Consider the following 13,602-nt stretch of genomic DNA (forward strand, 5'->3'; position numbering starts at 1 on the left):
CAAACTCCCCTTGGCGTTACTGAAGCGAATCATCATCATCAGAACTGTGTGTCCCGCTCATTGCGTAAATCATTTTTCCCACCCCTAAGCCAAGTGAGGACGACTCACCTGCCCAAGGTGCACTAAAACTTGCAGGTGCATCAACCTTCATTCCTGACCTACGACGACCCTCGATGGTTCGCTCTCGTCTTAATGAAATCATTTATAATTTTTCTTCCTACCCTGTGTGATGTCTTGTGTGATGTCTTGCGGTTGGGTTCGCTGGTTTTCTTCCTGGCCCTTCGGTATTCTTTTCTCTTGTACCTCTCTTCCCCGTTGAGTTTGTGTTTTCCTCCTGACGCTTGATTGCTCATTTCGAGACCCATTGATAGGGGATAGTTTCAGTCTTAGCACGTGGCTACTGGTGGATCACCTGCTTACAGCGAGTTCAGCTGCCCAAGGATCCGCCTAATGCTTGATCAAAACTAAGAAACAGGAGCCACCTCAGCAGGCATGGCAATTTCAAGCACTTAGGCGCCTGGTAATACTTTCTTAAATATACTTTCTAGATGCTTTTTAGCATAACTGGGTAATCTTTCAGTAAACGCAAGCATTTTCATTTTTACAGTACACTTCAAAACCTACGGGCATTCGATTGACAGATAAAAAAAATTGAAAACAAAATTAGAAAACACACAAACAATACACATCATATTATATAGTTTTAGTAAACCAGAACAAGCTCCTTTCGGCCCACGTTTAAATTAATTGTTTTCGTTACTATTACTGGAAGACCATCTCTATCCCCACAAATCCATTTCCCGAAGGAATGCATCAGAATATATGGAGCGCGCCGCAGGTAGGTGGTTCTGGTGGCGCTTTGAAGGCCTTGGCCAGGAATGTGGCCAATCATCTGAAGCTGAACCGCAGCAATATGAAACGAGTGGTGGCCCAGGTGGTCGCAGAGCACCATACCCTCGGGGAGGTGGCCGACTACAAGGGTCACATGTACTTTGCCAAGCCGGATCGCTTGAATTTTCACGAGTTGATTGCCCAGTCCAAGGAGGCCTTCGATGATCTGTTGCTCCACGAACCGCGATCTGCGAAAAAGCAAGCAATCACGAAACGTTCGAAGTATCCGACCAATCCTAACGTTAAACTACAGATGACAGTATCACCACCGCAATTAGAAAAACCACAAAAGAAGCAATCAATTATTAAAAAGCCCGGCCTTCCAAAAAAACATTCAAGGCCAAAAATTCGGAGTCGGAAGAAGAGTTCCACCACCATTTTTCAGCTGGCGGATGCAGGTCGTCGTAGTCTAAATGGTGTAATCATTGACGAAACTCATTTGCCGCTCGATGGTGAGCAAAGGGAGATCCTTTTGCATGTGCCCCCGTCGCTAGTCAAGCGGTCCCGAAGGCGTCTCCGATCTGCCCAGCCCAAGGATACATCGGAGAAATGCCCACCGCAGAAACCGGATAATGATCCCGATCAGAAGAAGACAGGACCACAGAAGGATGGCGAGAAAATTGCAGAGGAGAAGATTCTTCAAGTTCAAAAGCGTCAACCCGAGAAGAAACGCAGCGAAGAACCGAAGCCAGTAAAGAAAATGCAAGAAAACCACCAGAAAGAGCTGATTCGGTCACCTTCTCGCCCCCGATCGGGGTCCCCTTCGGTTCCTCAGGCCCGACGGTCTCCTTCACCAGTTCGTTCACAAAAAGTGACATCTGTTCGGAAAGCGAGCAAAGCACTTCGCTCACCACCCCACAAGACAATAAATGTCAAGAATCATGCCTTGAATCAACGCATTAAGGCGGGAGACACCAAAATGGCAATTTCCAAGCCTGCGGAAAAGGTGAAATCGAGATCGATGCTAAGAACAGTCAAGAAAAAGTCATTGCCGCAAAGAAGCTACGACAAGCCGTGGATTCTGAAACGCCCTCAAAAAAGACGCTTGTCGGCGGGAGGATCTCAATTAAAGAAAAATCTACAGAGACCGATGAATAGCGATGTCAAGAGAAAGGAAAAGTCCGGTAAGGGAGGGAAAATCCGGCATTCAGCGAGAAGCACCAAGGTGGAGCAAACAAAAATCTCTGCCCAGATTAAACCCACATCACATGTTGGACGCCAAATGCAAAGGGTAAACTTCCCGTGGTATACTCCATATCAATTCCAAGGTGCCGCCGGAGCAACCCAAATACCAAATGCCGGGGTCGCCATACCGCCGTGCCAATTGCTAAAGGAAAAAAGCCGCAAGCTCACTCAAAGACTATCGGTAACCCAACCAATTTCCCAAATGAAACGTCCCAATATCACCAGTCGTCAAAGGCACAATCTCCGTATGCGGGAGCGTTTGATAAGAGATTTGCAACGCGAAGAGGATATCGATGATCCACTAAGCAATGGATCGGGGGTTCTTCGCCGAGCCCGCGGTGGAATGCAACCATCTCAGCAAATTAAGGAACCTGAGCAACCGAAAAAGGAGCAGGATCATCGTTCTGTGGAGCGCGTGAGCTCGCGAATCAAGCGTTTGCCAAAGGGAAGACGCTATCGCCAGCCCATCGCCACCAGCGAGCGGATCATGATCCCGCCACCGAAGGTGAATAATAATAATAACAATAATAACAAATCGATGTCTCCAAGTCGCCCCAACTTCATTCCACGAGTCCGTCGAAGATTCCGATCCGTTCTGGTGGACAGCAGTCTGGGAAGTATCGCCTTAATGGGTCAGCCGGTGCAATCAAAGCAAACACTAACTCCCGCAAAACGTCACCTTACCATTGCTTTTATGAACAAGAGATCAGAACGAACCAATGCAGCCGTTCAGCCCTGGAAGTAGAACTCCTATACGCCTATTCAGCAAAAACATATTCTTTGGCACCCCACCTTTTCAACGATGCTGTATTATCTATTGATACTGTTCATTTGTCGGAGCTAATAAATTATCAAGTTGGAATGCCAATTAAATGGCGTCGTTTCCATGTTGAGTATGCTTTATAAACACGTAGTTTTTATTATTTTTAAATTTAAAAACCTTTCGGACTTCCGTCACATGTTGCAACACAGGTGGGTTTTTTCCTGATTAAATCTATTCTAAATGAAAGGTATTGAAGATCTAGCGACGAGGTCAGGAATCAAAACCCAAAGGCTGAGCGCTTAACCCCGTGTCAAATGTCTTTCACTCGTATTCCAATATCCTTGCCTTTAACCCACATCTTCCATCCCATCCTCCTTGAATTATAGCAATTTTTTCATGCATGCAACAAGACAACAGCGCCAAATGCCATGGGGAGTCAAAAGTCAGGCAGTCGATGAGCTCAACAGAAAACTGACAACAGCGAAACACAACAAAGTACGTATATAAAGAATAAAAAAGGAAGAAATAATACGAATAAAGACTGAGGAGCAACAACAAGGCCATAATTTAAGTCGCTAAAGTTTTGCGCCTTTTGTTCGCCCGGCACAAAAGTTATTGAAAATCGCGCAAGGGTTGAGTTTTCGTCGAAAGGGTTCGAAATTGAAAAAGAAAGCGAATGTCAGGTGGTTGAAAGTTGGAGGTTTTTTGGGTTGGGTGGCTCATTGGTCGTTGGTGTGGGTGATTTAGTGTTAAATAAAAACTTTTAAATTGCCATTTGATCGTTTGTTTAGCGACAATAATGTCGTCGTTGCCAGTCTTGTTCGCTTTTCGCTTCAATTGAATGGAACCTGGGTCCTGTGACAGGTTTATAGGTCGCTTCCTTCGCGATATTTGTGCGAGTATTCCTTTAAAAAAGGGTGAGGACTTTTGCTCGAGGTGGGCCACAAGGCAAAGGACCTCGGTGAGGGCGTCGTGACAATGACATTGTTTCGCTAACAGTTGTAGCAAATTTATTGAAAAGGTGTTCCCTGGCATTTGTTTCCCTTCGTTTCGGTACGTTACGTTGCTATACTTTTTTTTTGTACTTTTCGTTAGCTGTGTCTTCGGGAATTGTCAAAAATTTATTGATATGTTGAAATTGCTTCTTGGCCTGCCATAAAAACTTTGACAGCTCCATTTTTTCTTTACCATACCATTGGTACGCTCATTGTAGTAAATTTGACAGCAATTGTTTTGTTTGACAGTTTGTCGTCTCTGGCAAAATGATGATGTCAATATGCAAAGCAGTTTTGCGGAATTGCGAGGGTGATGCCAAAATACCCAATCGAGGGTTCTCAGCTAGAATGAATGCATGTATAAACGACTGAATGGGTTATTGGCGAGTTGACAGCAGACGTTGACAGCTTGCAGAATTTTTTTGCTTAAAAAGAGATTTCTTTGTCATTGAGGTATTGATTGCAGTAGCTTTGGATAATAAAGAAAAAAAGTACTTCTTACAATTGAACTTTAAACCATTGCCATTGAACTCTGCCTGACCAAGGCTATCCGCAATTTGCGTTTCAATTCGAGTTTCAAGCACCAAAGCCACCATTTTCCCCACCATTTCCACTATATTTATGTATGAGCAAAGCAAACACAATCGCCAGAGTGGGAGAGAAATATTTTTTATGAGACTGTTTCGTTTTTCGCTTAATCACACTAGAAAATCTCTAGAAATGGTAGAAGGAAGATGGGTTAAGAAAAAACAAAAAAAAAACGAGGCGAGCGTTCAACTTGAAAATATGCCAAAAGACAATTGGTTGTCGGGTGGTTTGGTTGTTTGCCTGTTCGGAACGCTAAGGGCACGGCCCAGTCACCAGTCAGTTTTCAGACTTCAGGCCCCGGAGATTCGAAGACTCTTCTTCCGACTCCGGTCTAAGTCGCAGTCTTAAGTTTTCTTCAATGTTAAGCGAAGCGTGAATAGTATTAGAGAGCCCAAAGAGGAGGCTTCTTCGCCAGAGGGATAAAGGGTGGGCAGGCATTTATTAATAATTACCACACCGACTGGGAAAGAGCGAGATAGATCGAGAGAACATAGTTGGAAAATTTATTTGTTATTTATCTTTTTGGCATTATGCATGAATGGCAATAAAAAAAATACACACACACTCACACATACCGAGGGGTACAGTATATAGCTTTATTCTTGCTGCTGGCATAAATAGTTAACCAGAAACCATTTGCTTGTAACTCTCGAGTTCTCAGGTGTACCATCGCTCCTCTCTGGGAGTTCAGTCAATAGATTTAGATCACTTTCTGCAGGGGAACACGGGGCGAAGATGGGACACAGTCCCGGCACAAAGAGTCATAAAAGTAATGAGCTGGGCACGACGGCGATGGCGATGGCGACAATCATGATGTAGATGATGAACAGCAAGAAGTCTTAACTAGGCAGAGAATACCGGGCAGTGCGTACCATTAAAATACGGCTCATCAACTTTATAATTTAGAATGCGAACCCGCCCACATAAATATACCCAATTAAAGATATTTAAATACTTGATTTTAAGCTTTGCCCATGAATCAGTCGAAATCCCCTAATCAACAGAAAAAAGTTTATATTATGATACGCACTTTACATGCAATCACAATTCAAGAACATTTCATTATGATTTTGATAATGATGATGTGACGGATGCTAATCTTATTGACTTTCGCAACTGTACTAACCACATGTCAGATGCGAAGAAAATAAAATAACAACCTTCATGCTTGTATTTTTTCTTTTGGTTGAGCTTCCACTTATTTGCGGCTGAGGAATTCCTTATCGCAGGGCAAACAATGAAATAATTTCTATGATTCCTAATGTGAAGTGTTATTATTGTTAAGACATTTGCTCTATTTACTTATTTGTTCGGGGGGACAACTTCCCCTTAAAAAGGCCCAAAAAAAAAAAGAAAAAACAAAATCACAAGTTATTCTAGGAAAATTGGCCTCATGGCTTTGGCATGCTGCGGATAGCTGATGAAACCTAAGCTGAAGCTGAAATCCACGACATAAAAAAAAAACTAAATGCCCAGGAAGGCAATGAGTTTTCGGTTCTATATCTTATCGCTCTTACCGGAGACACATGCATACAGAGACCAAATAAACCGAATGCCGAACACCCCCGCAATTCACGCAAGCCGGGTCTGATAAGTCGAAAACACAAATGAATCTATGGCTTATCAGTACCAGAGTCCCGAAAATGTGTACCTTGTACCATCCTCTACACACCTCCCTCCCTTTGAAACAGGGTGTGTACATTGTCAGGGATCGCATTGTTCAGTGTGGAACTATTTCATATTTGCATAAGAACAACAGGTGCCAGCGAAGCAGCAGCGTCAGCATCTCGTAACTGAAAGATGACAGGCGTTGCGCAATGATCATGAGATCTGGAAAGTGGACCAAGTAACATCGTAAATTACGTTGGAAATGTTGAGATTAATTGATACTGAGTATCCATTCTGCACAACGATTGTATAAATAACGGTGTAACTGAACCTTTTTACACGTTTTCCAATCAGAATTAAATTTATTACACATTAAACATTCCATAAGCTTTTACATTGCCATCCATCCACATTGCGTTCAGTTACGGTCCCCTTGATTAACACAATTTTCCCATGGAAAAAACCCAACCAATCGCACTAATCACACAATCTTCAACCGATTTCAACAACACCAAAACCCAAAACGAAAAAATCTCATCAAAAGTTTTATAAGGAAATACCCACAAGTGCCTCTCTCCAGAGTCCCCGCACTTCCCCATGGGCCGTTGCATTCGAGAAATTTCAATAATTGCGGCTCATTAAAAGTGCCCGGATAATGGGAGCCCGCCGCAAAGTACACACCACATACTCTCGGAAAACACTTCAGCCCACCTAACACTTCCGATTATGAGATTTGTTCATTTGACAAAATGCCATAAGAGAGTCAGTCAGCTGTCGTTGGGTGTTCGTATGTTGTTCGTCCGTAGTTCGACAGACAACGGTAATCACAACATGGAAATATCTATAATGTAATTACAATTACGACCAGATCGAGGTGACTGTCGGTAGTTGTTGAAGAGAATCAAGTAAAACGCTAAAGCGATCACAGAGAAAAAGGCAACCAACCAACCAGCGAAGACGACAACGACAGCGACTAAGACTCATTAAAACAATTTTAAAAAATAATACAAAATAATTACAATAAATTATGATTACGCTTGACAGTGACAGTGGACGCGGACTCCATCGATGGTGGTTTTTGGTGTCTCAGTGGAGAGCAGAGAGTACTGAGTTCCGAATACCGAGTACCAAGCACCTAGTGCCGATTACCGCCACAGGTGCAACCGAGAGACGGCGTCATCGACTGGTGACGATGAACAGGCAACCGCCGAAGAAGCCCTGAAGACCAGAAGACCAAAGACGATGACGACGACACCCAAGAATCACTCAACTGTGGCCAAAAAGTTCGTTGTTCATTTGCGCTCGACTCCCGGCTTCATTATGCTGGGTAAGCGGAATAGTTAAAAACGGGTATATCAGGCAAAGCCGGAGTGTACTGAAGTTAGACTTTTAAATAATATTAAAATAGGGCTAAATGAGTTGCCAGAAAATATGTTAAGCTCTTAATATTAATAAATAAAGTAAAGAATGCAAGCAATTTATGCATGTGAAACGAATGGAGTGTAGCTACAGAAAATAAAGTATTTCCTTTTGCCCAGGGTAGGCGTACGTCGAGTTTTCCAGTCTTGAGACCCATTGCCTGCCCTGATGGTTTCTGCCATTGCTTTCCGTGTGCACTTCACCTCTTCGCTTTAATTCAATTCAATTTGGCCACAGAAATAATTACAAACTGTCCAGGTTAACGCGCAGCGTGTGAGCGTCGCAAAGTGGCGCCGCCCAGCGCTGATGACATGTACTACCCGTTCCAAGGGCAACTATATGTATATAGTCATCCAGGTTTTTCACATCTTAGAGGAGTTCTCCAGGGAGTTTAGTAGACTACGGGGGCGCCCCGAGGAAGGGGGGATTTATCAAAAGGCCATTAAAATCAAATTGAGGCGCAGACAAGCGACAAACAAGTCCAAATAAATGAAGAGATGGAGATGTCGAATGTGATGGACTGATGGAATGATGGACATGTGTATTGGGCCCATACATCTGACGAACTCGATGCTCTGTCAAATGCATTTCTGGCGACATAAAAATCTCCTCGAATCGTTAAAAATGCATCATCATCAATTTTTGATGCATATTTAATGTAACGAGAGGCTCGCGAGTATCTTTGTATCTCTTCGATGGCATCTGTGCACTGAGCAGGAAATGTGACTGCTTTTGTAGTACTAAAATCAAAAAATTTAAAATCAATTTGTTAAAATCAAATGTTTTCGTATATTTCGATTGTAAAATATCAATTTATTTTGTTTTTACTTTAAATAAATTTTGTATATAATATAATTTTATCTATATTGAATAATGAAAACAAATAACATTTTTTAGTGTAACTGTGCGCTCCTCCAACATTAACTGCAAAGTGCGGCATAAAAATTGATTTACTCTCAACGCTGCGTCGGCACACGAAAAGCGAGCCAAATACCGAATGGCTTCGATTTTGGGGCCATATCGAAGACATTATAGCTCAATTAGAGGCGTTAAGTCCCTGACCAGTAAGTGACGATGACGATGACAATGAAGATGCCCCATCCCCGGATCCCGGATATCCTAGGCAACAAGATTCCAATGATCCTGCCACTCCTTTGTCGGCATTTCAATTTCAAGGTATGTACCTGTTTCGCTGGTTGTCGGTTAACCTCAGGTCTGGTAATCTATTGAGCCTATTATTGTGTGCTTACAATGCCCCTAAATGCGACCACAACAAGTAAACGCGAAATTTCACAGGCAAACACAAATATCCGCTTCCCGGAATCCTCAGATCCTTGGGTGTTTTATTATTATGCGGTCGGTGAAAGTTCTTAGGGAATCTGTATCATATCAGAAAAATAAACTAAGCACACACTTCGATGGAAGTCCATGTGATGTGGAATCCGGCTTGTTCCATATATTTGCCTGCGAAACACTTGGCTGCTTTCCTGTGGTCTGGTCGCTCCCCCAAAAATACAAAAAAAAAAACTAAAAAAAAAACTGAAAGAACCGAAAACACAAAATTAAAGTCAAGTCAGACCAACTTTCATAAATTAGTCATTGAACCCGGCAAATGGGCAGTCACAATGGCGGCGTGAAATATATAAAATCATAATAGTAATAAGCTAAATGCGAGCATAACAACAAAGAAGGGGCTCAGCTAATTTTGTTACAGTGTGAATCTAGCGCCAAAAGCCCACTAAAACAATATATAGTATCCGCATCAAGCTGGGTCTACGCTTTAATAACTTCCAGATCTTTTGGGTTCGCTACTTCACTTTTGGGAGAGTACATCGACTGACGAAGTTAGTTTAAAAAAAATAATAATATTTTAGGCAGGTAAAATGGTTTACCGAGGAATACATTTTGTAATCGAATTCAATTCATAATTCATAATTTCATAATTTATGTATTTTTTTCTTCCCTAACAAAACTCACATTCTTGGCGTTGGAATAATAATTACGTTACCATTACACATCTTTCATCTTAAGACCTAAACCTCTTACCCTATCCTACACCCCCTATTCCTGACTTTCCTCCACCATTTGCCATGCGCATTCCCCTACAAACTCTTGAGATTCCCGAAACGCTCTTGGCTCACCTTCGAATGCCCAGTCAACTGGGCCAAAAAGCCACCCACCGGCAAATGGCCCAACCGAAAAATATTTAATTTATGCAAAAAAAAAAAAAAAAAAAAATGACTATAACCTGGATATGGATATGGATGTGGGATTATGTGTGGCGTAGGTACTACGTGTATTCAAGGGAAACTTGACTTTTGAGAGCTGCGGGCGGAGGCTGAGGCATTTCCATTTCCCAGGGGCTACGCTAATTAGCCAAATACAAAAACCCAAAAAAATAAAAAATGCATAACTAACAATGAGCATAAAATTTGAAAAATGTTTTCATTTCTTTCCCATTTTCTATGTTCTTTTTTTTGGTTGATATATATATATATATTTTTGTTAACTCATATTAGAGGCATTCGTCCAGAAAACGAAATTCAAAAATGGCGCACACTCGAAAAAAGAGCAGGTGGAATTTGAGCAGCCACCGATAAGAAAACTTGAACTCGGAGACGCTTGGCTGACCGACTGACTAACTGGCAAACTGACTTAATGACTAACTGGCGAACTGACAAGCCGACTGAATATCTGACTGATTTTGGCTTATCCGCAACTGTACGCTGTATTTTTTGACTTTTTTGTCTTGGCTTTTTCGTATTTTCCTGGGCTGTGATCCATGACCATCGCCATTTTTATGATTTGCCAAAATAAACAGAAACTTTCTATCCACCTTTGGTGGGGTCGAAGAGCCAAGAGATCGCCGGCAAGCTGCGTGAAAATCAAAGCAGCGATCAAAGTTCACCAAAAGTAATTGTTGGCCATGGAAAGTTTTGGAAAAAAGTTGTAACATAATACAGCTTAAATGGGAATTTTATTATTATTTAATAAAAAAAATCATTATAAATTCTGTAGGCAATTTACAAAAGCTCCAAGTAATAGATTAACCCATTTTAATACAAACTGCGCACCAATGAGGCCAAAGAATAAGCACGTCTTTAAATTTTATTTGATTGTCAGGTTTCTGTTTTGTGGAGCCAGAATTCAACAAAAACGGATGCAAGTCACAGGATGTCTTCAATAAGCAAATGATCTGCATCAGCATACGTATTTGTATCTTTAAATGTATCTTTTCGGTTCTGCATCTGAATTTGAAGCCGCGAGAGCATTAGCCTACAGCACACACAGTGCAATGCATTTTTAGTGTAAGCAATAAAATTTACTTTTATTAAAGAAAAACGAACCAAATTCAAAAGAATTTTTCGCGACTTGTTTTGGCGTCGACAACGACAACGACGACCACATAAATTTAAAACCACCTACACATAAATTTTTGCTAGATACAAAAAATAAACTGCAATAATCATTGCAGCAGCAACAGCAAAAGCAAGTGCAACTGTCAACTATTAAATGACATTTAACATGCCCACGAAGTGTCGCAGGGTGTAGATCTAGTGGGGCAGTTGGTGTGGGGCGGGGTGGTGTGGGGTTTTGGGGGTGGATAAGACAGGCCACCAGATTCCCGCACCACCAGGCATTAGTTTCTTAAAATATCATTTCAAATTTGAAATCAAGTCATCAACGGCACCGTCTTTTTTCGTTTCGTTTCGTTCGGCTTCCCTCCTCCACTTGTCATATATATCTCGGATTCAGATTCTGATTCGAGGCAGCGCTTTTTATCAGTCAACCAGTGTATGGATAATTTCAATTATAATTTATATGCGATCACAGTGCTATTTTTAGACAAGTGACATCTCTGCCACTTCCTCGGCTGTATGCCGAACGTCATTGCATGGGGGAAAAGCCGGACTTTATGGAGAATAGTGAAAATGCCTTCTTGTAGTCCAATATATTTTCCATTAGATAATACCCTCGATCGTGGCTACGTTCATTTTCAAAGAAAAATGGTACTAATGGTGCTAGTTTATATGCTTACAAATTTAGAAATGTGTTTTTATTTGAACTACATTTTTTTACAAAATTGGAGGTATTACGCAAATTATATATTAAAATATAATTTTATATTAAAGGATTGAGGAATTGAGATATTATTCCTTTTATTTAGACCTGCCATTAGAATTTTTGTTGCGTTGCTCCAACAATTTAGATTCCTTTAGATCCAAAACACTTTGCATAAGAATTTTATTTTTCTGGCGCTCCATACGCAATTCTCTGGCCAACTTAATAACCTGTTTGGCCAATTCTTTGGGATCACTGACCTGTTCGAGGAGGGATTAGGCACAATCATATCGTCTTTTAATGGGATTTTCCGAACCGAGAACTGTGGCCGAGGTTTTCTCAGGTCCTTGTGACCAGCATGGTATTAGTTGCTGCAAATCCAAACGAAAATGTCGTATTCCTCCTATCGCCAAGGTCCTTTGCTTTACAAAAAACATTCTCGCCAGACTCTTGAATTTCAAATATAATATTCTTATTCGGAAAAAGTGGAATACTTATTTTGTGCTTACCAATTTCCAAAAGTTATAACCGATACTTTGTGTAAGCTAAAACTAGTGCTTTACGTGTGAAAGGCAGTGACTGAATTCACACAATGAGTGTGAAAGTTTTCAACTCGCCTATGACAGCAGGAATTAGAATGCAAGGACTACTTGGGACAGAAAAAGGTATAAGTCCCCAAAGCAGCTGGTTGAGGGGATGGGTGCTTAAACTTGCTACCATATGGATTTGCGGCTTGGTATAGAGCACGCCATATGAGCATTACCACCCCACTTTGTCCCGAAATCGGGCACATTATTCATTATTCCGAACAACTTCATCAGCGAGGAAGAAAATGACGGGGAAATTCTTGCATGAACTATTTGCCACATATACACATTCGATGAAAAATTAGATTTGCGTTTTGCATACAACTAAGGCTCGAACTTCCCTCATACTAAAATACAAAAAATAATGTATATATATATATATATATATATGTAGAAAAACATAACAGTTAGAAGTCGCAGTCGCATTTTGATTGATTTGAATGTTACGTTGAGTGCGCAGCTCAGCTCCGCCTTGGATGTGTGACTGATGATTGATGGACTTGCCAGTACCCTGCACTCCCCCAACTTCCAACTACCGATTGCCAGACGACCCTCAAAAAAAAAATATATTCTCTTACCCAAAAAAAAAAGACCAATGTTTCCTTCTTTGAGAGGAAAAAAATACGAATCGGAGAGAAAAAATAAATGTAATTTCCAGGTTCTGACAGGCGTATGTCAAATTCGACGACATGCGAATTTTAATAAACAACAAATTGGCAACAAAAAAACTCAGAAAGTTTAACAGATATTAGTCAATATAGGAGCAGAAAAGGCAAAGATTGTTTAACAATAAACCGTTAAACGTGCTTTAGTTACATGTAAGTATCCTAATATTATAGCTGCATGAGACCCATAGCTATCCTTCAACATTTTTCACATCATTTCCCACAGAAGTTCACACATTTCCCACAGTCGACGGTTAAATCCTTTTCAAATTGCCAAGTGTCAAGTGAATGACCGAGGCAATGTTCTGGATATTATCTTCAAGTGATAACTGGCCCTCCTGCTAGCCGATTTTGGCCTGACCCAGTGAACTTTCTCTTGTTTTCCAGTAGCTCCAGAAAGCTCACGTGTGTGGGAGCCAAAACTCAAATTCAAGCCAAAGACTCTGACTCAAAGTCAGCTCTCTACTTCCCCAAAAGACGAGGGCCGGATGTGGTTGCGTAGAAAGAGTCGTGGTGGTGGTGTTACTGTTTGTGCCGGTAGTGGTGGAGTGGCGACCCCACCAAGTCGGCCTTTCAAGAGCCACAAAAAAAATATATCAAGCAAGTAAAAAAATAAAAAACAAAAAGAACCAGAGAGCCAGCCGCTGAAAATGTCAGCGACAGCATGCAATGCGGACTTTCTGTTTGTCTAAGACCGCTCCAGGTAACTAAAATAATAACAATAATAGTACATAATACTAAGTCAAAATGCCAACTTCCGAAAGACGAACTCCGTCATTACTCCATTTTTACCACAATTAAAAGGTGGATGTTGTGTCTTGAGTGTCTGGGTGAATGTC

General features: G+C 41.3%; 2 protein-coding genes across 2 annotated transcripts; one reads left to right on the forward strand and one right to left on the reverse strand.

Annotated features, from left to right (window-relative positions):
- Positions 1–580: 580 nt before the first annotated feature.
- Positions 581–2,965, forward strand: LOC117148479 (serine/arginine repetitive matrix protein 2). Its single transcript, XM_033315855.1, has one exon. It carries the CDS (start codon positions 809–811, stop codon positions 2,819–2,821), a length of 2,013 nt encoding a protein of 670 aa, XP_033171746.1. The 5' UTR covers positions 581–808; the 3' UTR covers positions 2,822–2,965.
- Positions 2,966–11,494: 8,529 nt separating this feature from the next.
- LOC117147842 lies at positions 11,495–12,124 on the reverse strand. Its single transcript, XM_033314905.1, is given in 2 exon segments — positions 11,495–11,960; positions 12,021–12,124. A coding segment is annotated over 1 exon segment (339 nt). The 5' UTR covers positions 11,949–11,960; positions 12,021–12,124; the 3' UTR covers positions 11,495–11,609.
- Positions 12,125–13,602: the final 1,478 nt, after the last annotated feature.

Source organism: Drosophila mauritiana, chromosome X, assembly GCF_004382145.1.
Source record: "Drosophila mauritiana strain mau12 chromosome X, ASM438214v1, whole genome shotgun sequence".
Taxonomy (NCBI): Eukaryota; Metazoa; Arthropoda; class Insecta; order Diptera; family Drosophilidae; genus Drosophila; species Drosophila mauritiana.